Below are 26,291 nucleotides of genomic sequence, written 5' to 3' on the forward strand. Positions count from 1 at the left end.
CTTGTAACCGATACCTGTAATCCCTCATAACTCAAGCCTGACCCCAGATGTACAGTACCTTCCCTTTTAACTTGGGTATATTTAATTTTAAACATTAACTTTAATAAAAATTTTAATATTACTATTTAACCCTTTATTACAGATATCAGCCATATTGGATAGTCTAGTTGCTGACAGTCAAAAGAGAAATTAACTAGAGTAGGTTGAAAAACAGAAACATTTTTCATAATTTGTTTTAAAATATATCCCTTTTTTTGCTAAAAAAAAAAATTCAAAATTTTTCAGTCAGATCTTGTCTGAGTGGTTTTCTGGCTAGATTCCCATTCAGTTCATTACATTCTGCCTTCCTTTGCAGTTCCCTTCAGTGCAACACTGCTAACCACGAGCATTAAAAGATCATGCGCCAAGCCCTCCCCCCAAATCTGAGATTTTTAAAAAAGCACATGAAAATAATAACAGTTGATGCTTTTAATTGGGTCTTCTCTAATGTTTGACGATTGAGGTCTCACGTTTCCAGCAACCAGGGATAGAAACGTACATTTACTCTCACGCCCTCTTTCCCTTCTGCTGAGATTCTCATGTGCATGCACAGGACTCGGAGCTGGCACCGGCACCGCTGCACCCTTAATGCCTGATTTTGCCAACATTCCCGCACCTGCTTCACTGGGCCCTGGGGAGCGGCCCCCTGACCCTGCTTTACCCACCAGCTCGCTAATGCACTCGTGTTAATAACACTGTGTTATGTATGATTAATAATAAATGTTCATGTTTATTTATTAGTAGAAATAAATGTTAATTACTATTATGACTAGCACTCGTGGTCATTCCCCCCACATCCCACCCGGGTCAGGGCCGGAGGAGCGGGCGCGCGGGTGGGGGAAAGGCGCGGACCCAGCTGGGCGCGTGCAGCGCGCGGAAACTCCGGGAAAGGCGTCGGTCGGCCGCCGCGCGGGCTGGAACGCAGCGCCGCGAGAAGCCGCCGCCGTCACTCCGGGCCGCTCAGGGTCGGCCCAGCGGTGGGAGAGGGAGCGGCCCTCGCTGAAGGAGACTCGAGGGCAGAGGCCGCTTGTGCTAGGCGCAGCCGCCCCCTCATGCGCAAGATGCTGCTGGCCGCGCTCTCCCGCGTGCTGCAGGGCCCGGCCGCTGCCGCGAGACCGGTGAGGGGCCGGGGGCGTCGCTGCCCGGGGAGCGGGCCCGGCCGCTGGGCCACCCGGGGAGGGTCAGAAGCGGAGCGTGGTTGTGAGTCTGGCCGGAGCAAACTGGGCCCGTGCGCCGGGCAGGGCCCCGGGACCGGGGTGGGGCCGCCCCTAGATGCGTCCTTTTGTCTGGCTACAAATAAAACTAAACTCCCCGTGCGACGTGCCCGCCCACTGCTGAAACCGGGGGGCTGATGTCACCCGCATTCCGGAGTCACTCCGGGAGTCACTCCGCTTTTTAAAGACGTTTACAATGAGAACGCGAAGAATGGTGTGGTTCAGTCTCTGCCTTCTATTATGTGAAGGGGGGGAGGGATCCCTGGGCCAGAAAGGGGCACTACTGAGGGCAGTGTCTGGGTACATGCTCCTACAGTGAGATTTTCTTTTATAAAATCAGATTGTTGAAGCTAGCAGAGGATGCCCCCTCCAGGGGCTCTCTTGCAGGTCCAGGCACAATTACCCTTTATACATGTACACAGCTATACATAGTAAATTGGAACACGGGTTTGGTTTATTTAGATTCACTACAAGTTGAAAATATCTCCTTGAGGTGACCTGCCATTTCCTACCTGTTTCTGTTAGCTCTTGCTGCATCACTTTTTGTCTTACTTCCTAATTCAGGTCAGATCATCAGTGGGTGTAAATGGGTACTCTTTTACACTAGCTGAGTATCTGGTCCTCTGTCTCAGGCCTGATCTACATAGAAAATTATGTCAGTTTAACTGCTGGGTGAAAATCCACACCCTGGAGCAGTGTAGTTAAACCAACCTAAATCCCCAAGGTAGACAGTGCTAGGTTGAAGGACGAATTCTTCCACTGATCTAGCTATTGTCTCTCAGGGAGGTGGATTACCTGCACTAGTGGGAGAATCTCTCCTGTTGGTGTGAATAGTGTCTACACTGAAGCACTACAGCAGCGCAGTTGTGCTGCTGTAGCGTTTTAAGTGCAGACGAACTGTCAAACTCTTGCTTAACAATGCTCTTTTTCTGATTGCTTCCTGAATTCTCCCTACCATCACCACTTATTCTTCTTGAGCATTGCAGACTCTCCTCATTCTGTCAGTTTCTGTATGTTCTTCCCAATTATTTTGTTACACACATCCCATCATGCTGCTGGTACATTTGGAATAGTCTCCCTCTTTTCATCTGCCAAATCTTGTTTCCTCCTTAGATCTTTCTTCAAAACTCACTTCCAGAGATCCTTTTTACCCTTTCAATATCAATCGCCAAGCCTTTCCTTATAACAGCTTGTCATGTCTTGTGTCTATCTTGATTAACTTACTTTGTAAATAGTTCAGGGCAGAATATGTCAATACAGGTTTGTAAAGTGCAGTATAAACGTACAGTGGTATGAATATTATCACATGAAATGCTATTAAAACCGGATAGTAGGAGCTGGTCCTGTGTTCTAGTGGCAGAGCAACAATCTTTTTTGGTTTTGGCTCACTAGGAGCTGGAAGGGTGTGCTGTTTAGTGACTTCCTATAGTTGAATGAAAAATGTTTTGTTTGTTTTTTGACAGGCTTTGCAGAGTGCTTTGTCCTACCCTACTTAGGTCAGTCCAACCTTTCCTTCACCCAACTTGGGAACTCTTGATAGTGAAGGGAAGTAGGGAGCAAAAGTGGGAGTGATCTTGAGGCACGGAGCGGGTTAAGGAGGGCAGGGAGTAGCTTGAGCTTCTTAAGGGCTTGTCTACACTGGCAATTTACAACGCTGCAACTTTCTCGCTCAGGGGTGTGAAAAAACACCCCCCTGAGCGCAGCAAGTTTCAGCGCTGTAAAGCGCCCGTGTAGACAGTGCACCAGTGCTGGAAGCTACACCCCTTGTGGAGGTGTGTTGGGTTTTTTTTTTAGAGTGCTGGGAAGAGCTCCCTCCCAGCGCTCTGCCGCAACCACACAAGCCATGTTAAAGCACTGCCGCAGCAGCGCTTTAGCGTTGCCAGTGTAGACTAGCCCTAAGACTTCAATTGTCTTCAGTGCATCTTTTGCCAGATGTACTTAATGGAACAAGAATGTATGAGTTTAAATAGAATATCAATTTAAAACATCAGCAGAGTAATATGCAGAGCAGTTCAATACTGAATGGGTTAATGAAAGGTAAATATTTTGGGAAGGAAAAGGGGACTTAATGTTTTCCTGACTGTTAACCTCAGTGATCCTGGGTCTGGGGTCAGCCCACACTAATCTAGTGTAAAATTCCCTCTTCACTCTCTTCAGTTGTTTTTAGTGATAAAATAGCTAAATTTAAGGATTAAAATGAGAATAGGTGGTTGAGAGGGAAAGTTCAAAATGCTAACAAAAATGCTAATTTACAGATACTGTCAAAACATCCTACCACTGTATATATATATTTTTTACTTACTGTTGTTGCATGTGTCATCCTAAGGTTACTAAAGACCAGAGAATAAAATTATTATTTTTCAGTTTGTCTACTTTGTACATTTGACATAATTTTATACAAAGGAAGTTTCACTGTTTCCCATGTCTAGTCAGTTGTGTGTGCAAACTCAGAAAAATTGTGGAGGAGACCAACCTTTTTAAAAATTGATTAGATTTCATTTTGGTGGTGAGCTTTTAAAAATAACTTTTGAAGTGTTGACACCAAATAAGGGAGTGAACCACAGAAGACATTATTGAACTACTACTGTGTGAATTTACAGGATTTTTCATCTTGTGCTCTGTTCTTAAGCTGTATAACCCAGTGTCTAGTACTTGTGCAAATAAGTGTTATGATGTTAGCATATGTGGTCAAATTCTCTTAGTATGCTTTTGGAAAGAAAGCTTTTAAAAACAGTTGCTAGGTGAGCTAAAGAGAGTCATTCAAAGATGGATTACGATCTGAAACAGATACGGATGTTCTCTAAATTAAGATTTCCCACTTTTCTTCTGTTCATATGATCTGAGAAGTGATCCCACTTCAAGTGTACTAACATGATTATGAAGACTGTTAGTGTGTATCTTTTTGCTGTTTGTTTGTATTTTGAGTATGGAATTTGTATGTCTCAGGAAGCATATAGTCAGACAATTCCCTAATCTTGTACTGGGCTGTTGAAATTTCAGATTATTTTAAGGAAAAGATGTCCCACGCTCAGTGAAATTGCTTTGTTTAATGAAGTTTTATATGAGCTTACATCTTAATGTTATAAGTTTTGATCCCTACCCTTCTTTCGCAACTCATTTCCGTATAAACAAGAGGCCCCCAGTGAGTGAGACACAACCCACCAACTTTGTGGTGTTGAAACTAATCAATGAGGACAATGACTTTTGAGTCTGTTCTCAGTGTGTCACTGACCCTCCTCAATATCACATGGGAAAAGAGCTTCCCCAGTGACTTCTTGCGCATGGATCTCATACTAGGTGGGAAAAGGCTGGCAAAGCCAGCTTGTGCAGCAGAGTGCTTTCCACTCAGTACAGACCTCTGAGGCTCGGTCTACACTAGGAACTTATGCTGGTATAACTGCGTCGCTCAGGAGTATGCATTTTCCACACCCCTGAGTGACATAGTTGTGCCGACCTAACTTCTGGTGTAGACAGCACTATGTTGATAGGGCTTCTCCCATTGACACAGCTGTCACTTCTTGGAGAGGTGGAGTACCTATGCCAGTTTAAAAAAAAAAAAAAAAAAAAAAAAAGCTCTCCTGTTGGTGTAGGTAATGTCGTCACTAAGCGGTATGGCAGTGCAGCTAGAGCATGGTAAGTGTAGACAAGCCCTGAGAGCAATAGTGACTTTTGCTCACTCTTGCATGGTAGGGGCTAATTTGGAGAAGATTTTGGAAGAGAGGCTAAGAATTAATGGATCTGACTTTCATCTTCTCTACACTAGTTTTATACCCGTGTAACTGACTTTAGCAGAGTTAGTTCTGGTTAACAAGTGAAGGCAAATCAGAATCAGGCCTGCTGTATGGAGAGAGGACATGGGGTGGGAGGGGGATTGTCATGAGTAAGAGTTACTTTGACAAAGATGAGGATTTAGTGGGTTAAAAATAGAAAGTAAAAGTGGTTCTAATATAGTATTTTTCTATCCAAAGATCTCAACGCACTTTACAAAAGGTAAATATAATTATCCTCATTTTACAGAAGAGGGAAACTGAGACATAGAGGTGAAGTGACTTGCCTAAGGTCATCCAGTAGGAACAGTGGGTGAGTGGGCAACATTCTGAGGAGAATAGTAATAGAGAAATTTTGTAAATGAAAATTGGCAAGTTTGAGGGCAGGGTAGGAATATAACAGGGACAAATGAGCTTAGTGAGCTATTACTCCCTCCTCCTTATTCCACACCACATTGTCTTATTCCATGTCTGGAAAGCACCAAACACACTTTTGAGCACTACACTAAAATGGTAGATTTTTCTGAATCAGGTTTGTGCTCCTGCTTGGTCTGCAGCCTGGACCAATGAGTTTTGTCTCTGCTGTTTAAACTTGCCAGGCTGATTGACCAATTATCAACTTCCAAGATTATGGCGTGAGGGCATGAGTAGAAGCAGAGAGAATTCTTTCAATTGTCAATTGCCTTTCCTTTTCCACCCACTCGATGTCTCTGTTGCAGCCCAATTCTTATGGGTTTTTTTTTCCATTCTCCTTTCATTGTGTATTCTTGTATACCCCACTGATCTTATGTTTGGGGGTTTTTGCCTGTTGTTCCACTTTATGTTCAGTGTGCTTACAGCAAAATAAAATGTATTAAATTTAAGCTCCATGAAGCAGTTTAAAAAATTAATTTCTAGTAAATTTCATTTTGAGAAAACTCAAAAAACAAACCCCCAAACCGTTTATAAATTTTAGCTTTATAGACTGACAGTACAATGGCAGAGTGCTACCTCAGGAAGGGAGGAAAGCTCTCTTGCAAAAATCAAGAACTCTGCAGACGGGGAGGGAGCCTCTATTGAGAGGGAAAATGCCTTTAGGAGAATCTGTAAAGTAACTTTACCAATGAAGTGTTACATTATTTAATATTTGACAAACCTTTTTTTCCCCCTTCAGATTATACACTCAGTATTAAAGCAGGCTAGAACCAGGCTTTTAACTCTTATGGTGTCCTTCCATACTGCTGGCATTCGTTCTTGACAATACATGTTGTCACTGCTTTTGTGAAGATCATTTTAATCAAGAACTGAAAATTTAAATACATTTCAGGACACTTAAGATTATGAGACTATGTACCCCAATTTAAGCATTTATTAGCCTTTACTTTCAGAATGATAGTCCCTATAGATGGAAACTTCAGGATTTTACCCTGAACAACAGGGACTCTAATAAGTGAAAGGGCTATTTGTCATTTTTGTAACTGGAAGTAGCAGACTGCCCTTTCTGGAGCCATCCCCTCTGATGCAGCTCATTTGCCACCTGTGATCTTTAAGTCATAAAATCCAGGTGCTGCTAGCTAGCTCCTGAATCTACATTGAGGCACCCAATTGGAAATGGCCTGGGCTTTCTGGAGTGTTGCACATTTGAGTGCCCAAGCTAGTTCTATTGAGGTATCTTAATATAGAGTTAAAAACCTAATTTTAGGCTTCCAGGTTTGAAAATTTGGGGTTTGATTCTTTTTCCTGGATTTTGTTACTTACACTGGTGCAAAGTCAGAGTTAACATACTGCCAATCAAGAGTAGCACTTACATGCACTTCATAAGGTAATCTTTTACATCGACTTTGCACTCTATGTACACAGGTGTTAAATGACTTCATGAAGTCCAGAGCGGGGAAGATTCAAGCCATGAGGCCTTAAAGTATATCCATAAGCAAGAGAAATTAGTCTGTTGATTATTTTTTCCCTGAATTGCTTTATTACAGCTGTTGACTTTCTCTCTTTTGTTTCCTCCAATTGCTGCTACTTTAGGGAGCTGTTAGTGAGGTAAGGCACATCACTTCTGTAAAGGTTTGCTTTTAGCCAATTAAAATTATATATATACGTAATTTGCTTTACAAACTTGCTAGCCTTTTTATATAAACCTAAACTCCTTGCTCGTTTTTAACTTCACATATAAAATGGCTAGAGAGCACTGTTAGTATTGCTACATTTTACTAATTTAATCTAATTTTCAGAATTTTTCTTGAATATCTTTAATCTTAGTTGTTTTTTCTTTTAATCTGTTGCATTAAAGAAGGGTTAAAAGGATATTGGGGTTTTTAGGTTGCTTCAAAATGTTTGTAGTCTGAGGAAAGTCCTTCAGAGTCTAAAAGCGGAAGGTTAATTGTTTTTTGTTTTTAAATTTGTACTCAATTTCTGAGAAAGTAAAACAGAACAATCTTTCTTGTTAAGTATGAAAATAGTTCTGTTTTTCTGTCAGTTGATGCCAAGCAACAACCTAACAATAAGTATCCCAAATCACGGGTTACTGATATTAATTATCAAAGAGAGATGTTTACCAACCCTCAGGCCAAAACTTGAATTGTTACTAAAGAAAAATAATTGTGTGTCATCTGCTCCATTCAAAACACTGGGGGGGGGGGAACCCAAATGTAAATCAAAACAGGATGAAAGTGCAGCCTCTTCCCACAAGATTTTAAAGAATAAGTAATGAAGAGTGTAAAGAAGTCAGTGTCCTTTTAAATGTAGTGATGATATCAGTGAATTCAGTCATGTAATGTGGATTGTGCATGGTATGCCAAATTTTGGTGAATGTGGATGAAAAGTGATGGGCTGCGGGATGAAGGTTGAAAGATAATGGAGGAAGAAATGGGATCATATTTAGCTTGCTGATATTCTGTAGACTGGTAGTAACTTTGTAGTATGTTGAAATATAATGTGCTTGAGAGATGATACAATATATATAACAATGTAGTATTTGTGTATAGACATTTATCTGTATATAATATAAAATTTTGTGTGTATACATTTTTCACAGTCCTGAGCAATGTACTAGGTCAGCCTAAGTTTTAGGTAGACCAGGCTTAGACTGCAGTTCACTCTGGTTTCTGGTCATTAATTGCGACCTTATTTTTAAATATGAACAATTTTGCACCCTGAGCACCACAGTTAGGTCGGCCTAACCCGTGGTGTAGATGTGGTGAGGTGAATGGAAGGATTCTTCCATCAGTGTAGCTACCACCTCTCAGAGAAGTGGATTAACTACATTGATTGAAAACCCTGTACGTTGATGTAGGAAGTGTCTACACCATGGTGCTGCTACAGTGTATTTCTGTAGTGTAGACACACCCCATGGACTCTTATTCCAAAGATGTACATGCAGTATTATGTACTGGCGTGTCTGTTTGCCCACTCCTGGATAAAATGTCTTACCTGCTCATATTAGGACAAACATTAGGATTATAAAATCACTTAAGCAATAGAATAAACTGCCAAGGTAACTTGTAGGATCACAATCGTAACAGACTAGTGACCGCCATCTGTAAGGACTTTATATTAAAAAAAAAAAAAAAAAAAAGTAAAATTGAAAAAAATCCTGTCAGTGTGGTATGGGAGGTGAACTACATGATGTGCTATATGACCCTTCAGGTGACCATATATGTCAGCAGCTTGGCTGAATGAGTTATTGGAACTGCTCTTTTATATAGCTAGATAGCATCTTGGGCTTTTGGAACCAGAGGTAAAATGTTGTATTCACTATGCTGTATAGACAGTGGATGGATGGATAATCCTGATGTCTGTATCGTGTGTGTGTGTCGGGGGGGGGGGGGGGGGGGTTCAGCTACATTATGTTGCAACATAACCATCATTTATGAGAGTTACAAAGGAGTGTTGAGTGTGGACAAAGGAGTGTTGGGTGTGGAATAGCCCTCTAATCCATGCACACTTTATTTTAAAATGTGCTGCCTGTTCTGTTACATTTCCTTCTTGAAGCTTTCTGTGTCTTAGGTCCCTTGCCCTTATGTTTTCACACTGTTTCCAAGATATGACTATGCTTTTCTGGCTCCATCTATGCTAGTCTTTGTTCCTCAACTATCTGCTCCTATCATTACCTTTCTAAAGTGGGTCTGGGTTGTCTCCAGAAGTGAATAATTTTAAATCCCGCCAAGTCATGGGGACTGGTCTAGGGTAGCTGTTAACTTGAAATGGTTAGAGCAGCCTAAATTTCAGAAAACTAGTATTTTTCTTGCTATTCTAATATAGGTGAAATTCACCCCTATGCAAAGGGCCAGGACAGAGCCTATGTCCCACTCAAGCTGTTGTCTCACAGGGTAAATTTCATACAAAAAGACAGCTGCCCTTTGATTTTGATGCTCTTGATTCTTTTAGGGTCTTAAGAACTGTTCAGAATCCTTATCTGTTTCCATTATTACTTAATAATTGATCACGATTGCGAGCTTAAGATGACACCCAATCTTCTGTGTAAAAAAACTCTAAAAATCAAGTTAGAAAAGGAGTTCTAATATGTAGGGGGTGGGGTACAAGTTAAAATCCAAACTACTCTCTAGTACTATGGGAAGATAAACATAATTTGTGAGTTAAACACTTTCCATTAGTATCTGGAAGTACTGTATGTGCTACATGTTTAAATGGCTGGGGAAATGTTCTTTTTTTCTTGGGATTGTTGTTGACTTCTAAATTTAAATAACATGTATTGCTTTTTTTGTAGGTTTCCCGTGTGGTGGTGGCATCTCGTAACTATGCAGACTTCGCAAGTGAGGCTACATTTGATATTAAGGTAAGGAAGTTGAATATTTCATTTTTGAGAATTAGAATTAAATAGAAGTGTTGTTGTAGATATTACTACTGTGGATTTCTCTGTAAGAAAAGACATAATTTCTGAATGTTCAGAACCACACATTTCTATATCTATCTGCACCTGGCAGGAGTTCAGATAACAACTGATATTCCCTCAGTGCATGAAAAAAAGTCAAGTTACGAGGCAAGAGTAAAAATTGTTGCTGTTTGGGATATTTGAAATGCTAATGTAAGATTTTGAGGTAACTAAAAAACAAAAAATAGCATAAATTATTGAGATGAAAAACTGAAATATCGTGAATTTAGGACTGGAAGGGACCTCCTGAGTCCTGGAGCCCAGTCCCCTGATGTTCAGGCAACCCTCTCATATAATCTTGTTCATAAACACATCAAGCTCTATCTTAAAATTAGGGAGGCTGTTTACCCCCACTAACCCTATTGGAAGGCAGTTCCAGAACCTTACTCCTCTGATGGCTAGAAACTTTCTAATTTCCAGTCTATATTCATAACTAGTTTATACCCGTTTATTGTTGTGCTAGCTTTGTCCTTTAGCTTAAATTGCCCTTGAGACATGTACTAAGCATCTGCACGGACTCATGAGGATGAAGGTCTCCTGTATTTATACACAGCATGCCAGCGGGCATTGGATTGACCGGGCCCTTAGTAGTACACAATACCATTGTTCATCTCTTGGCCCTATCAGTTTGTTTGTGTGTGTATGTATGTGTGTGTGTATATATATATATATATTGTGATAGATACTGTGGTGAGACTTCAGCATCACCTCACAACAGGGCGGTGAAGCAATCAGGCAGAGAGGAACTACCTCCCCAGCTACTAGCTTCAAACATGTAGCCATTGTCAGGTCCAAGAAAAAACAATGAGGAACCATCAAATCAAAGGGAAATGGCTTGAAACTGAAAAGAAAATCAGTCTTTGAAAACTAAGAAAGGAGGGAGTTTTCCCCACTTTGAATATCTATTGTGAGTAGTGATTGAGGGGGGGGAAAGGCAAACCATTTTAAAATGGAAGTGGTTTGAATTGAAGAGCATCCAGAACTTGGGGGACAGTCTCAAGGCAGGAGGCTATCAGTGAATACTGGCATAAGCGCGAACTCTGTGGGTGCTCCAGCCCTGGAGCACCCACGGAAAAAAAATAGCGGGTGATTAGCACCCACTGACAGCCAGCTCCGTCCCCTCCTGCCCGCCAATCAACTCCTCTCCCTCCCTCCCAGTACCTTCTGCCTGCCACGATCAGCTGTTCCAGCAGAGCCTGGGTGGAAAGGGGCGGCTGGGGGTGGGGCCTTGGGGAAAAGGGTGGAGTGAGGGTGGGGCACTGCCGGGGCAAGGAGGAAGCCGGTGCATGTGAATACTGGATCCCCCTTATAGTTAAGGGGTAAGCTGGGAAACTTTTAAGGAAATATGTAACTCTTATTAGAAAAGGGATTTTATCCAATAGGAAAGTGCAAAGCCTGTGGTTGTCTGTTTATTTTCATACCAAGCAGGTCTCTGTTGTGCAAACTGTGTGGAGTGTGTGTTCCAAAATAAACTGGTATCTGGGGGACTGGCTTCATGTCTTCAGGGGTCACGGATCAGATGTGAAAAATCCAAGTATCTGGTAGTTAAGAACTTGGGACAGACATATTCAGGGAGATTTGGGACTGGAAGGGCTGGCATCACCCTGCAAAGAGTAATTGGGCTGGTCAGAGCTAGGGTGAAACCGTATGCTTGTGGACTGGCTGCTGGTGTTGGAGATCTGAACCATGGCTGCACAGCACCAAGGCATCCAAAGGGCAGGCAGTAGCTTGGTCTGGGTGGATCCCAAAATGTCACACCATAGCAGAAGCCATGGGTTCCATATCCTAAACATGCAGCCTTTCCCTCAGGTCTGTGTGGAATCTGGGGAACATGCAAGAGGGAATGGGGCATCCTCTGTAATTGTTTGATTTGCTGCAGCCCCTGGAGACTGTTTCCTATGCCGCTAGCTACCCCAGGAAGGAGAGGTTGTTCTGGAGCACAGAGAGGGGAAAACAGTTTCAGCTACTTCAGACTCCATCTGAGATAATTTATGCTCACTTCCTGTTCAGGTTTTGAGAAGTATCCACTTCCCACTCATCCAGACTGGTGGGAGCAGAACCACACAGAATCTTCCTGCATGGTATAAGGGTGGGGGAGGGCAGTATGTTGCAAAGGTGACGCCCCTTTTAGCAGGCAAAGAGAGATCCTGTACGAAAGGCCCTCTGTGTGCTGGTGTATAGAATAAGACCTGGTCCTATTGTGATGGGGTCCCCGGGGTGCATCCTGGACTGTGGGACCGCTGAGCCCTCAAACCCACCAACCTGGCTTGCCTCCCACACTGTGATGCTGATGTCAAGCTACAAACCTCTGACAGGCACTGTACTTACACAGCCATCCACAGGCAGGAACACACCCAACTGAGTTACATGAGTCATCTCCCAGCCACACATGAACCAGCAATAGAGAGGCTCCAGCCAATCCCCCCCCAGCTTCCCAGCCTTGCACCCCAGAACTATACCATCTTGCACTGGTCAGAAGCCTGACCAGTGTAAGTTCATTACTTAGTTCACCACTTCTTCATAGGAAAGTGAACATGCACCAGCCTTTGTGACCTGAGCAGATTTCCCAAGCACTTTAGACAAACTCACTGGTAAGGATAAAACATTAACTTAAGTTTATTCACTTATAATAACTACAGAAAGATAGATTTTAAGTGGTAGTCATAAAGCAGATAGTTACCTTAAGAAATAAAAATAGAAACATGCATTCTAAATCCTAAACTTATAAAATGATATCTCTCAAGGCATACTTTGTACAAAACATCATAATATCACAGTGGTGAATATGGCGGTTCCAGGGTGCTACTTCGAGGTACAGAGTATCACACCTATGTTGCTAGCCATTATGGTTTTTAAGATTCTTTGGAATGTGACTTGTGAAGCAGTGCTGTCTTCCTGAGTCTGCAGGTAGAATAGTTGGGTCAACTTCTTCCTGGTGTAAGCCCACTGGTGTCAGTGGATTGGCACTGGAGATGAAACTGCTCTAATAGCTGTGGGGTACAAAATGCTGCCATCCTCTTAATGGAGCATTAACTCTGAAGTGTAACAAAGACTGTGTAACTATCACCACTATTAATTATTTTACAGCTGACCCCTTTAACAAACATTCTGATCATCATGATCTTGTGGGGAGAACTTGAGTACATTACCACCACTTCCCTATCTGACCCCAGATAGCAGTGTGACCCCTTCCTCCACAGAAAGACAGCCATGTAAAAGGATCAGACTTTTTTTTTTCTGTCCTTTGATAGGGCACAGACAAAGTAGACTGGCCTGCTAAAAAGGAATACTCCTACTAAAGGACTGGGTATCTAAGTTCCCTCTAAGCTGCGTGGCCGCGCAGCTGGCTATAAAGGGCCCTGCAGGTGCACAGCCACAGGAGCCTGGAGAGGAGAGAGGTAGAGGCTGGGCAGGGAAGGGAAGGGAGCAAGTTGGGGTGTGCAGGGCTGCCGGTGGGGAGAGGAGCTTCTCCCCCAGCCCCGGAGCTGCTGCGGGTGGGGAGATGGCTAGGGGGAGTCCTCTCCTCCCGCCGCTGCCCTGGGGCAGCCTGCACCCCAAAACCCTCATCCACAGCCCCACCCCAGAGCCCACACCCTAATCATCTGCCCCAGCCCTGAGCCCCCTCCCACACCTCAAACCCCTCATCACCGGCCCCACCCCAGAGCCCGCATCCCCAGCCAGAGCCCTCACCCCCCTGCACCCCAAACCCAACTCTCTTCCCCAGCCCTGAGCCCCCTCCTGCACTCCAAACCCCTCATCCCTGGCCCCACCCCAGAGCTTCAACTCAGCTCATCTAGTATTTGCCTAATTTTACAACAGGCTACATAAAAAGCACTAGCGAAGTCAGTACAAACTAAATTTCATACAGACAATGACTGGTTTATACTGCTTTATATACTGTACACTGAAATGCAAGTACAATTTTTATATTCCAGTTGATTTATTTTATAATTACATGGTAGTAATGAGAAAGTAAGTAATTTTTCAGTAATAGTGTTCTGTGACGCTTTTGTATTTTTATGTCTAAGTTTGTAAGCAAGTAGTTTTTAAGTGAAGTGAAACTTGGGAATATGCAAGACAAATCAGACTCCTGAAACGGGTACAGTAGTCTGGAAAAGTTTGAGAACCACTGGTTTAGACATAAATATTCAGGTTTTACTGTTCAAAAACTATCTGGAACTTGAACATAAATTTAAAATATTGGATTTTTAGTGCTGAGATGCCAAACAGGAACATGTACCTTATTGAAATACCTCCTTGACCGTTTCTTTAGAAATGCGATCTCCATCGTCTGGAAGAGGGCCCTCCTGTCACAGCAGTGCTGACTCGGGAGGAGGGACTCCATTACTACAGGACTATGCAGACCATTCGGCGCATGGAACTGAAGTCAGACCAGCTGTATAAACAGAAGATTATTCGTGGCTTCTGCCACTTATATGATGGTCAGGTGAGTGACAGGTCCAGAGAGTTCATAAAGTGTGGATTCTGTGTGTGTTGCATTATTTAATGTAGGTGTTTGAATGAAGAGGGAGCTAAGTTTAGATATACTAAGATATTTTCCATATATCAGTGGAAAATATCTTAGTCTTAAAGCATAGCTGGATCACGGACACCCCTTCTCTTTCAACATATGTATAAACCAAAACTTGGTCTATTTTTCCTTATTTAAAAAGGCAGACAAAAAAAAACCCCACTTTAGATCATATGTGCCCCAGCTAATGAGGTAGGAGGATCATCTGCCTATAGTTTCCTCAGGGCAACAGCAGCGAGGAAGAAAGCAGGAAGCTGCTGAAGATGGGCACAGGGAACCAGCATCTGCAATGTTCTGTTTAGAGCTAATGTGGAGGTGTAGGCAGGGCTGGGGTTGCCGGCTTCCTTCACATCAAGCTTCCCAGATGTCCTTTGGGAAGGCTGGGGCAAAAAACCTTTGGCCTCTAAAATAGCATCTGCCAGCAGGGAAAGAACTTTAGGGATGTCTGTGGCCTAGTTTTGCTGCCTGTCCTTTTTCCCCCTTTTTGGGTATGTGGTGCAAAATCCCCTCTTCTGTGAGATGGCTGGTGATACTTGTCTCCCCCACTCGCTGGTCATGGGGAATGGAAAGGTCAGTCATGGTGAGCATCGGAAGAGTGGTGCTTAAGTGGTTGAACACAGGCAATGACAGTGGTCTGCAAGCTTTCCTAGTTTCTCACCTTCCTTGACCTAATCATCAATCTCCTCCTATGCTGGTTTTGATTATTTTGGAGCTGCAGACTGTTGTAGTCCAGTGACTCTCAAAGGACCTAGCTCCAGCCCCATATGTCAGGCATATGTCTCCTTTGAGGTGCAGGGCTCATTGCTACATGTCTTCTAAGTATGGATGGGGACCGTGGCCCCCAGCCTCAAGAGCTGGCTAGAGGAGTCTCATGTTTTGTCCCCTGTTGTCAGACTTATTTTTCCTTTGCAACAGGAAGCGTGCTGTGTTGGACTCGAAGCTGCCATAAATCCAACAGATCACTTGATAACAGCATACCGGGCTCATGGCTATGCCTACACACGCGGAACTGCTGTCCGAGAGATCCTTGCTGAGCTTACAGGTTCATGTTGAATAAATAATAAAGATAAATGGGGATCCAGGCACTGCTGTACTTAGCTTGCATCAGAATTTCCAGATAACATCTAAACCAGTGATACTCAGACTGAGGCTTGCGAGCTGCAAGTGGCTCTTTAATGTGTCTCCTGTGGCTCTTTGCAGCACATGATATTAAAACACTGTGTGATTTAATTATTAACCAATCAAGATGCTTTTACTATGTTATTAACCAATTGTAGTTGATAAAATAATAATACTTAGTCATTTTGCTCTAAGAATAATATATATATAAAAAACTAAATATTTCCCGTCATACTGTTTAAATATAAATATATATAGTACTATAGTAAATGAAACCGTGAATTTACACTGCTGTGGCTCTTTTGGGTAATGTTGATCATTAATGTGGCTCCTGAACCACTGAGGTCTGAGTATCGCTGATCTAAACTGACTATGACATACTAAATAAATTGGGACATGGGATGTCACACAGTAATATGGTAAAGTAAATCATCAGTATTCTGTGACCTCTCCTGATGCCTCACAATAAAGTCACAAAGTAACTTTAATACTCAGATACTTCTCATGACTTGGAGTAAGTAATACAAAATGCTATTCCTTTCAGTTAACACCACTTCTGAAAGCTTTGCTTGATATCATAGACTCTGTCTACATGAGCATTATCTAGAAGCATGTCTTGCTACAGTAGCTTTATTATTATTTGTGCTATAGGTCCCATCTAAACTATGCTTTTGATGGACCTTATTTATTCATGATAGGGGCTTGACACTCTCCAGTTTTGCAGTTTGGATGGTTCTGACCCTGAGCTGTACTACTGTCTGGGTCTTTACTGGAGCTGTAGCACAGCATGGCTTCATCTGTAATGCACAACTGCATTGTGCAGAGATGACCTGGTTACACGAAGGTACTCTTGTTATGGTAATTGCTACAGTGAAGCTGAGATGATAGATTAGACTGGTCAGGAAAATCCAGGTTAGAACCTTTCTCTCAGGAACCATATTTACCCAAGGTTGTGACTAACAGTGTTTCTCTGCTATAACTTACAGCATGTATCAGAGGTATTGGGGGGGGGGGGGGGAGGGGTGTTGTCTGAACACAAGTAGGATTTGCTTCCTTGTTAGAAAATACTAAGATGTTATAGAATGATGGGACTCTTCCAGTAGATGTTTGTTTTCATTTCTCTCGCTAATCTCATTTCGTGTTTACTTTGATGCTAGTTGTAATTGTTGCACTGTTTTCTTCTGTTCTCCATCTGTTTGTAGCTACCTGCTGTGTCCTGTCAGATACTTATAATGTAACCTCTTTTCATTATATGCCTACACCTTTCAGGTCGAAAAGGAGGATGTGCTAAGGGAAAAGGAGGATCAATGCACATGTATGCCCACAACTTCTATGGTGGCAATGGCATTGTTGGTGCTCAGGTACTATGATACAGTATGCAAATGTCTAGCATTTTAAAATCAAATTAAATCTCACTTAGGTTCTGTGCCAGCATCACCTTTCTTGCTATGGGTCTGCCTACAGCAATCATTGCTATACGTGGCCATACTCTAAATTGGTTTCCACTTAATTCTTTACAAACCAAAACATATAGCTGAGATTAAACTATTGATATTATTTAATGTTATGTGAAAACTAGAGTTTAGATTGTAACAGGAATCAAATCTTATGGAAATGAGTTAACAGCCTTTGTAGCTATACTTTTAATTATTAATTGCATACATTTACAAAAGTTAATTTTTATAGTTCACAGCTGTCTGTCTCCAACTGTTCCAAATGTTGCTCTAAAAATATCAGTTTGACTTGTTAAATCTGTTTTATAATTCACTGTAGGTTCCCCTTGGAGCTGGGATTGCCTTGGCCTGTAAGTACTTTGGCAAAGATGAGATCTGTTTGACTTTATATGGAGATGGTGCTGCCAATCAAGTAAGCTTTCTTGATTTAAATGTGTATAGTAAGAGTAGTCCTATGTATGCCCTATTGACATTCATTTCAGTCACTTTGTGACTTCTACATACAAGTCACAAAGTTTGGCAGTTGTGATGAAGGGAGGGTTTTATAATGTGGACAGTTGTCCACTGGTAACTGGTTAAGAGCCAGACTTAAGTCATATAGATTGCTGAGCAGTTGTCAGATAACTTTTGGTCACTATCAGGCTGCTGCTCTGTCTAATCACTCTACATACTTTAGGCATTCACACTGATTGAATTATAGAAATATTTTAGAGCTTGGAAAATTTAAGTTTGGAAAGTTTATAAATTAGGGGATTAGGCTTGCTTTCCAAAGGTATATCTGAAAGACAAGAGAAGTGGTGGTGGTGGAAGTCTTCACCGTAGTGGTTCTTCACATACCAGAAGTGCAAAGGATCCTGGAATTCTTACCAGGGTCTTGAACATGCTTGGGAGCACATCTTTCACTTAAACTTATTGCTAGTAGGTGCCTTCTTATCATTTTGAAGCGCCATATTCCCCACCACTCCCCGCATTTGGAGCTCTCTTCCCCTTCAGGAAGCTGTGAGGGAGTGGGGCTGGGTCTTCACTATTCTAGCCCTGTCTCAGCCTGCAAGTGCTGTGGGGAGATGTCTTTGCATACTCTGGACCTGCCCTATGAACAGCTCTCAGTGCGTGCCTCTGCTGTTGCTCATGGCTTTCCTAAGTAGGAGAAGCATGACGTTGACGTGATTCTTGAGTTTCTCTGTGTCCAGAGTTCTCAAGTGCAGCACTCAAACTGACTGGTGGTGTTAATTTCATTCTGACGTCACTCTGTTGGTGCTTGGAAATCTCCATGAGCAGTAGCAGACACAGTAGACCTGTCTTCCTGAAGACCTGGGGTGGGGAATAGCATTTGTATTTGATTCTAGGGTGACCAGCTGTCCCAATTTTATAGAGACAGTCCCGATTTCTGGGTCTTTTTCTTATACAGGCTCCTATTACCCCCCACCCCTGTCCCGATTTTTCACACTTGCTGTCTGGTCACCCTATTTGATTCACATATGAAATGTTATTTACTACTGACGGCATTCTGCGCCAAAATATTAAAAATTCTGTGTAAAGTATTTTAAAATTCTGCAAATTTTGTCTAATAAATATGGAGGCTCCATCATGGCATTGGGGAGCACAGGCCACTGGCTGCACAGAGGTGGGAGATCACTGTGCAGCTCCCCTCCAAAGACACGGACTCAGTGGTGAGGCTGCACCCAACCCTGACACAGCGCAAGGACCGGGCCTGCCCCAGAAACACCGCAGAGCCCTGCCCCTCCATGCCAGGTGCACTAGATGTGGGCAGGCAGGATCCAAGTGCGGAGGGGCTTAGTGTATGGGGGATCCAGGTGTGGGTTGAGAGGGTTCTGTGTGGGGCAATCTGGGTGCAGGCAGCTCAGTGGGGGATCCAGGTGCAGGGAGGATCTGGATGCACAGGGGCTTGTTGGGGGGGGTTCTGGGTGCAACAATAATGGAACTCTGCAGGGGGGTCCAGGTGAAGGTGGTTGGGGCTCGGTAGGATGGGGATCTGGGTGTGGGTGGCTCGTTGAGGTGGTCCGGGTGCAGGGGGGAGTGAGGCTAGGATGACCAGACAGCAAGTGTGAAAAATCGGGACAGGAGGTGGAGGGTAATAGGTACCTATATAAGAAAAAGCCCCCAAAATTGGGACCATCCCTATAAAATCAGGACATCTGGTCACCCTAAGTGAGGCTCAGCAGGAGGGTCTGAGTATGAGGGGCTGTGGATGCACAGGGGTGGGCAGTTGGGGGAGCAGTTCCCTGTACAGCGATCCGTCCCTCTGCAGCTGAGGAGTGATGGGTGCAGGAAGCGGGATGAGGAAGGAGTTTGCAGAGCTTCCTACAGCTGGGAGAGAAATCTGAGGGTGGGTCTGATACAGCCCCGGATGCCATGCAGGGGAAGTCCCGTCCCCCCGTCACAGGGTAGGAGCCACCAGCCAGGTCTTCCCCAGTCCCACCCCTTGCCCCACAGTGATTTACCTCTTTGCTGGCTGCCCTGGGCACCCAAAACATACTGCTCTTGTGGCTTCCCTTTGCTTCCCCATCAGAAAGTCATTTTTCTGTGAGGAAGCAAAGAAATCTACAGGGGAACATAAATTCTGTGCATGCGCAGTGGCGCAGAATTCCCCCCGGAGAAGGTTATTTTACCAATAAGGGCTAGAAACTCTATAGCAACTTCTACGGAAATCTGTGCTTTAAATCTCCTCTTCCCACAGCTATGGAAGCCATCCCAGTTTTCACTAGCAAATGGAATTCTCAAGTGATGACCTTTTCCGAGACCTCTACTTGCATAGAGTAGATGATACAACAGTGTTGTTAGAACTTTATTTATTTAACTGAAGTAGAACTGTAGCTCGTTACATGTGTAGTCCAACATTGCTTTTATTAATGTAATTTTCAAATTTTCTATTGAAAATATTTTAGTGTTGTGAACTCTTTGGTGCACCAGTTTATTCTGAATGTTGCTATCTAGGGGTTACGGATACTACTTTTTAATGGGAGAGTATTTTATTACATACAGGTTAAGATGAAAAGTAGATCTTCAACCCTATGATTTTCTTCTTTCAAGACTGAACTGACTCAGAATTTGAGTTCACTATCCAAGTCAAATACTAGCCAGACTTTTGGGGGAAGTGAAAGAACCCCTATAGGCCTTGATACTTAAAATTTTAAGAATCCAAAGAGGAACCCAACTTACATGTTACTGTTTTTCTTCCAGGGTCAGATATTTGAAACATATAATATGGCAGCCTTATGGAAGCTGCCATGCATTTTCATCTGTGAGAACAACAGGTATGGAATGGGTACTTCAGTAGAGAGAGCTGCAGCCAGCACTGACTACTACAAAAGAGGAGACTACATTCCAGGGATAAGAGTGAGAACAGTTTCCATCTTTTCCGTATTTATAATGGAGCAGATTGTTAGAGATGTCATACTGAATCTATGAGAATACTTAAATTGATTGTTCACCCTCTGAAGTCTGTTCCGCTCTGATCTAATTAAAAAGCTTTTCTGTTAACAGGTGGATGGTATGGATATTCTCTGTGTGAGAGAGGCAACAAAGTTTGCAGCTGAACACTGTAGATCTGGAAAAGTAAGTTACTCAATATCAGTCCTTTACCATGGATAAGATAATTATTTTGTGCTATATTGTTCTCACATACAAAATCTCATACCAAGCCAGTACTCTGCAGTTAAATTATTTTTGAAATTCTCTTTGCATCTCTTTTTCTCAATTAAGGAAAGTTTCAGTATCAAACATTTATTTATATAATATTTATTTGACCAAATTTTTCTCTATCAGTTTTACAGAAATGGACGGTCTAAATACCTTTTACCAATATTAATTGACTTAAGTAAAAAGATCATATTAAAACTGAAAAGCATGTATTTTCATCCATTTTATGTCTTCTGCTGAGAGGATTTCTGAGTATGCTTTAAACATTTTATTTACCAATTAAAAGGTGGAGGAAAGAGTAATAATCCTGCTGTATTTGCAACAAATATAAAATAACCAAAGTAAATCTTTGTGAGATCATGTAGGAAGAGTAAAACTGTAAAAAGAAGGCATATACAGTAATTTGCACTAACTCGGACATGATATAAAATGACAATGAAGATCTTCTGTATTGGAGTGTTTGTTTCACTTCATGTACAACTTTAGAACCATTTATGAAGTGGATGAATTTATTTTTGAATGCTATTTTTGACACTAGAAGTGTACTGGCATGAAAGAAGCACAAGAGACCTAATCAGTACTGGTAGAGCAAGATCAACTCTATTACAATCTTGAAAGGGAAGGACAATTTTATGCAACTGAAACTTGCTGAATAATGGTGGACTGACATCTGAAGCTGTGGAGCTATGCTGTTTAAACACATGAGAACAAGCTGCCAAGTGAAGTTATTGAATTGCCTTCACAAAACATATATCCAAGGTTCTTCTTGAAACCTATCTAGGAATAGTTTCAGGATAATGAAATATTTCTTGTCCATGTTGCAAGAGATCATGTGTAAAGCAAAGAGTGAGCTTGGAAAGGTGGTTTAGGGGAGCTCTGGTGTTGTCTCATTCAAACACAAAATGAGTAGCTGAGGCGAGTGGGTAATGCCTGGATCTGTAGAATATGATATTGTTGCTCTTAGGCTTATGAAAACAACCATAAACTATTTATTTTTTCAGGGTCCTATGCTGATGGAGTTACAGACCTATCGTTATCATGGACACAGTATGAGTGACCCTGGAATAAGGTACAGTAAAAAGGATTGTGTGAACTTACTCTATTGGGTAATCTACACACAAGGTCTAGTGAGTGGTAGAAAAGATGGTAGTAATGTTTCCCTCTTTCTCTCTGTACCTGCACACTCAGAATCAAAAAATTCACGCCACTGACAAAAATATAGAAATGTGGGTACCTTGCTGAAATCCATCTTTAGGCATGTAAAAAAAATTAAGGTTGAAATCTTGCTTATGAGAATCAATTTGACCACTCATATCCCCTTGCCCAATAACACATCACCAACCACTAATGCTGTACTGTATCTCTTAATAGGTTTATGTGGCACACATCACAGTAATGTCAGACTTAATATCTCTCTCAGTTGCTTTAACTCATAATATTTCAAAGTGGCATAAGTCCCAATGTTAGATATATTTTTTCAAAGATTTTACATTCAGTAAGACCTTGTTTATTCTGTACCAACAAATTCCTTTTTCCACTATTTATGTAAGCTTTAACTGAAAAACGGCTTGCTTTTAAACCTCTCTGGTGCGTGCTTTCAATGAAAGTGTTGATTGTCCTTTGGTAGAGAAATTAAAGTAACGGTATTAGAATTTTTCATTCCAAATTAAATCTTAGTATTTTGAGTAGTTTTCACCCTTAGCGCACTAGCTCTACTCCAAGTGTTTTTAAACACATTGGGGACTGATCACTGTGCTAGAGTTTCCGTGTGGATTCTGTATTTCAGGAAGGATATTTTCTAGCTGCTGGAAAACAAGGTCAGGTGATGAGAATTTCTAGGAGGATGTGGTCCTGTTACACCATTCCCTCTGAAGGCTGGCTGTCAATTTCTTCAGTGATCAAACAATTTTTTGATTCACAGCTGAGTATAAGAGCAGGATTCTGTTTCTCCTTGTGCTTCATCTTTAAGATTTTTTTTTTAACTGAGTTCTAACCTGTGTGATCTAAGGGCATGTCTACACTTACCGGTAGATTGGCACTGCTGCAATTGATGCAGTGAGTGTCTATTTAGCGGGTCTGGTGAAGACACGCTAAATCGATGGGAGAGCACTCTTCCATCAGTTTGTGTACGCCACCTCCCTGAGAAGCGTAAGGGAAGTTGATGGGAGACGCTCTCCCGTTGACACAGCGCAGTGGAGCCACTGTGGTAAGGGGATCTAACTACGCCAACTTCAGTTACATTATTCACGTAACTGAAGTTACGTAAGTTAGGTTTATTTACCGTGGTAGTGTAGACCAGCCCTCAGAGAGCATAACTTGAAAATAATGGAGTTGCACGTGTATCAGTGGGGGATTAGTTTTCCTGCAGATGATTTTTGCTGGTTGTTATGTGAGAAAAGGAAAGACTCTGAACCCAGTTTAGGGGGCCAGTGAAGACCATTGGAAATTTTTTTGCAAACTGAGCACTAAGTCTGAATTTTCAGAAAGTTCTGTTTAACTTGTAAAGGGAAGTAATGGAAGCCTGTAAGTGCAGCCTCTTAAACCTAGAGGAGAGATGACACTGTAGGGAGCAGTCCTCTAGTGGCTAGGACAGGAGATGGCTTTAAGTATTTTTCATTTCTAACTGTAGGCATTTGTCTTAAAAATACAAGTATACTTAAATCCCCCATCATCTGACAGAGATGAATTCATTAACACATCCCTTGTGAGATAGAGAAATATCCCTTTTAGAGAGAGTAAGTCACTTGCCCAATCACACACAGTCTAGCAGAGTGGGAGTTGGATCCAGATCTCCCAACACAATCATTGCATTAGCCTTCACACCAAGAATTACTTTTTTCACCTTATTTCAGTGGTAAATTAACTGTGTTCATTAAAATTCTTGCTATGTGTCAATGGGTAATCACAACTCTCATGTCTGGGTGGTAGTATGTGGAACTTATATAATGCATGTCTTTCCTTGACTCCCATAGCTATCGTACTAGAGAAGAAATTCAAGAAGTCAGAAGCAAAAGTGACCCTATTACTCTGCTGAAGGACAGAATGGTTAACAACAGTCTTTCTAGTGTTGAGGAATTGAAGGTATTAAGTGATATTTTTCAGACTACTCTTGGTGATAACCTATTAAGGCATAAATGAGCAGCCTGTGAAAGAACAATACATTATAGTAAGTGGCCCTGTGATGGTGCAGCCAATAGTTCCCCCCCAGCCTGCATAAAAGTGCTATTAGTAAGAAATGAACAACAGAATTTAGGGCAGAATTTCCCCTTGCAAACTTTTAAGTGAGTGACAGCTCTTGGAGGGGAAGAGTTTTTGTCACCTGGGAATTGTATTTTAAAATATGTACTACTTGATGCATTTAAAAACTTTTTTTTTTTTAAATTAGGCTATTTTGAAAGCCCCAGGGATAAATCGCTGCTACTAGAGATTAACTCCAAAGATGTCATCCCCATTCCCTTTGTTTGGTGGTGGCAGGTCCCAGAAAGTCCTCTCTAACATCTCCATCCAAGTGTCTCAAATATTATGCTACAGCTGTGTTAAACTCTTTCTGCGCTTCTTTTCAGTTTCTGCTGTTTATCGAGATAAGATTTTTCTTCTTTGAATTGGCTAAACAAATCTGGAAAGAGGCATGGGCCAGTTAAAAAGATGAAAGCTTTAACGTCTTAATTTGTAACCAGAACTGAAAAAGAGGAAATGTAGAATATGCATGTTATTAATTACAGCTGTAGCTCTTTTCCTTTAAGTTGTGTGTAGGTTTGAGTCTACAAAATAGAAGCACTTAAAGTTCTGTTCTTTATTAGAAACAGAACTACTGTATTTGTTTTAGAAATTGTCATGCAAAATTGTAACAATGGAATGCCACTATTTGATCATAGTGCTTCCATGTAAAAAGTAAATGGGATCAGCCAGATATACATGCTTTCATTTTCTGCCTGGTTCATACAAAGGTGGTTATATTTTACCTTCTGAAGGCAATTTGTGTATAAGAGTTCTTTCCTTATTCTGGTCCCAATCCCAGCCTTTGGAATGTGAGCATTTGCCAACTCTGAGGTGTTCCACCATCAGTGCCTTATAAATTTCATGATGAGGGAGTTATTTTGTTTTTAAATTGTGTCCTTTAAATAGGCCTGGAAAGATTAAATGTTGATAACCATCCATTTAACCACACACAAACCCATGGGGAAAAAAATTTCCATTGAAATTTACAGAAGGGCAAAGTAAGAAAAATGCTGCTTAAGAATTTACTTATTTAGGGATATTTACTTTATACATTTTGATACGATATAGACATTGAGAGTCAAAAAGTTAAAACTTTGTCTTTAAATAATTGTCTGACACCCCCCTCCCTCCATAATTTCCCACACTCTGAAAATTTAAATGGGGGGGGGGGAGTGAAGCTTAATCATTTAATTTTTTCAGTTCGCTTTTAAAAAAAAAAAAAAATTCTGCCAAGCTCATCTTGTGAATCTACTACTAATCATACTAAACAAGTCACTGGAACATAATTAGTGGTAATTCTAGAGAAAAGTTAGACTTCTGGTAGTTTATTAATTCTCAGGGTCCTGCATGTGATTAATGACTGCAGTACAGTCATTTGGTGCTGTGGGGAGGAGTTAGTTGCCGGAGTTCACTAACCCCTCAGGAAATGGCTTATTATTCCCTGCTTGAGTGTTTTGTATGCTTAACTAACAGGTAAAGTTTGCACAAGATCTCTCCATATGTGTCTGGCAGTCAGCAGCTGTAATGGAAAGGGATAGTGTGATCATGATCCCTATGGAATGACAAGATGACTAAAGTGACCTTTGGGCTTGAAGTTTAATTTTAGGCATTTGAGGCTCCCATTTTTGCACTATGGCCAAATCTTGCAGTTCTTAATCAGGCAAATACAGTTCCTATTGAATGCCACTAGAAGTTTGCCTGAATATGGATCTTCTGATGTAACCCTATCTCACTCGGCATTAGTTGCTGAAAGGAGGAAATCCAGCAATGGGCAGTAACTATTCCATCTGCCACCCCCTTTTATCCAAACAGACCAACATTTGTTTTAAGATTGCTTTCTCTGTCACAGCCTCACTTGTCTTCTGTGTTTTAGGAGATTGATGTTGAAGTAAGGAAGGAAATTGAGGAGGCGGCTCAGTTTGCTACCACTGATCCAGAACCACCATTGGAAGAATTAGGAAATCATATCTACAAAAATGAGCCACCCTTTGAAGTACGTGGCCCGAGTCAGTGGATCAAATACAAGTCTGTTGGCTAAAATGAATGCAATTTACTCCAGCAGCCTGTTACATTATGGCCTTCTTGTGGGGGAGATTAAATTTTGTATTCGTTGTAAGAACGAACTGTTCATATTTAAGGTTGTTTATTTGGAAGAGTAAAATTGCTTTCAGCCAAGGACAGCTAAACATTATGTAGACAAATGCACGTACCCATTGATAAGGAGCTGAATTCAGATAAAGCAGTGGTTGTTTAAATTGCTATAAATTTGCTTCAGTGGGTGGTTTTGGATTGCTTTACTTATGAAAGTTACTCCTCTAAATGTTTTGAATAAAAATCATGTTATGTACAGTATATAAATATATTAAGTGTCACACTAAAGTGGTCTACCATGCCTTTTTGCTTTGCGTATGAGAT

General features: G+C 41.7%; 1 protein-coding gene across 2 annotated transcripts; it reads left to right on the forward strand.

Moving 5' to 3' along the window:
- Nucleotides 1–1,067: 1,067 nt before the first annotated feature.
- On the forward strand, nt 1,068–26,096 carry LOC113406098 (pyruvate dehydrogenase E1 component subunit alpha, mitochondrial). 2 transcript variants are annotated; one of them, XM_026648733.1, is made up of 12 exons: nt 1,068–1,157; nt 7,028–7,042; nt 9,729–9,797; nt 14,167–14,340; nt 15,340–15,466; nt 16,813–16,904; nt 17,317–17,409; nt 20,199–20,354; nt 20,502–20,573; nt 21,659–21,726; nt 23,630–23,738; nt 25,750–26,096. In XM_026648733.1, the coding sequence occupies exons 1-12, from the start codon at nt 1,092–1,094 to the stop codon at nt 25,912–25,914; spliced, it is 1,206 nt and encodes a 401-aa protein (XP_026504518.1). In that variant the 5' UTR covers nt 1,068–1,091; the 3' UTR covers nt 25,915–26,096. The 2 variants fall into 2 exon arrangements, with proteins under 2 accessions (XP_026504518.1, XP_026504526.1); XM_026648741.1 differs by lacking the exon at nt 7,028–7,042.
- Nucleotides 26,097–26,291: the final 195 nt, after the last annotated feature.

This window comes from Terrapene carolina, unplaced genomic scaffold (genome assembly GCF_002925995.2).
Source record: "Terrapene carolina triunguis isolate 2854851 unplaced genomic scaffold, T_m_triunguis-2.0 Scaffold22, whole genome shotgun sequence".
Taxonomy (NCBI): Eukaryota; Metazoa; Chordata; order Testudines; family Emydidae; genus Terrapene; species Terrapene triunguis.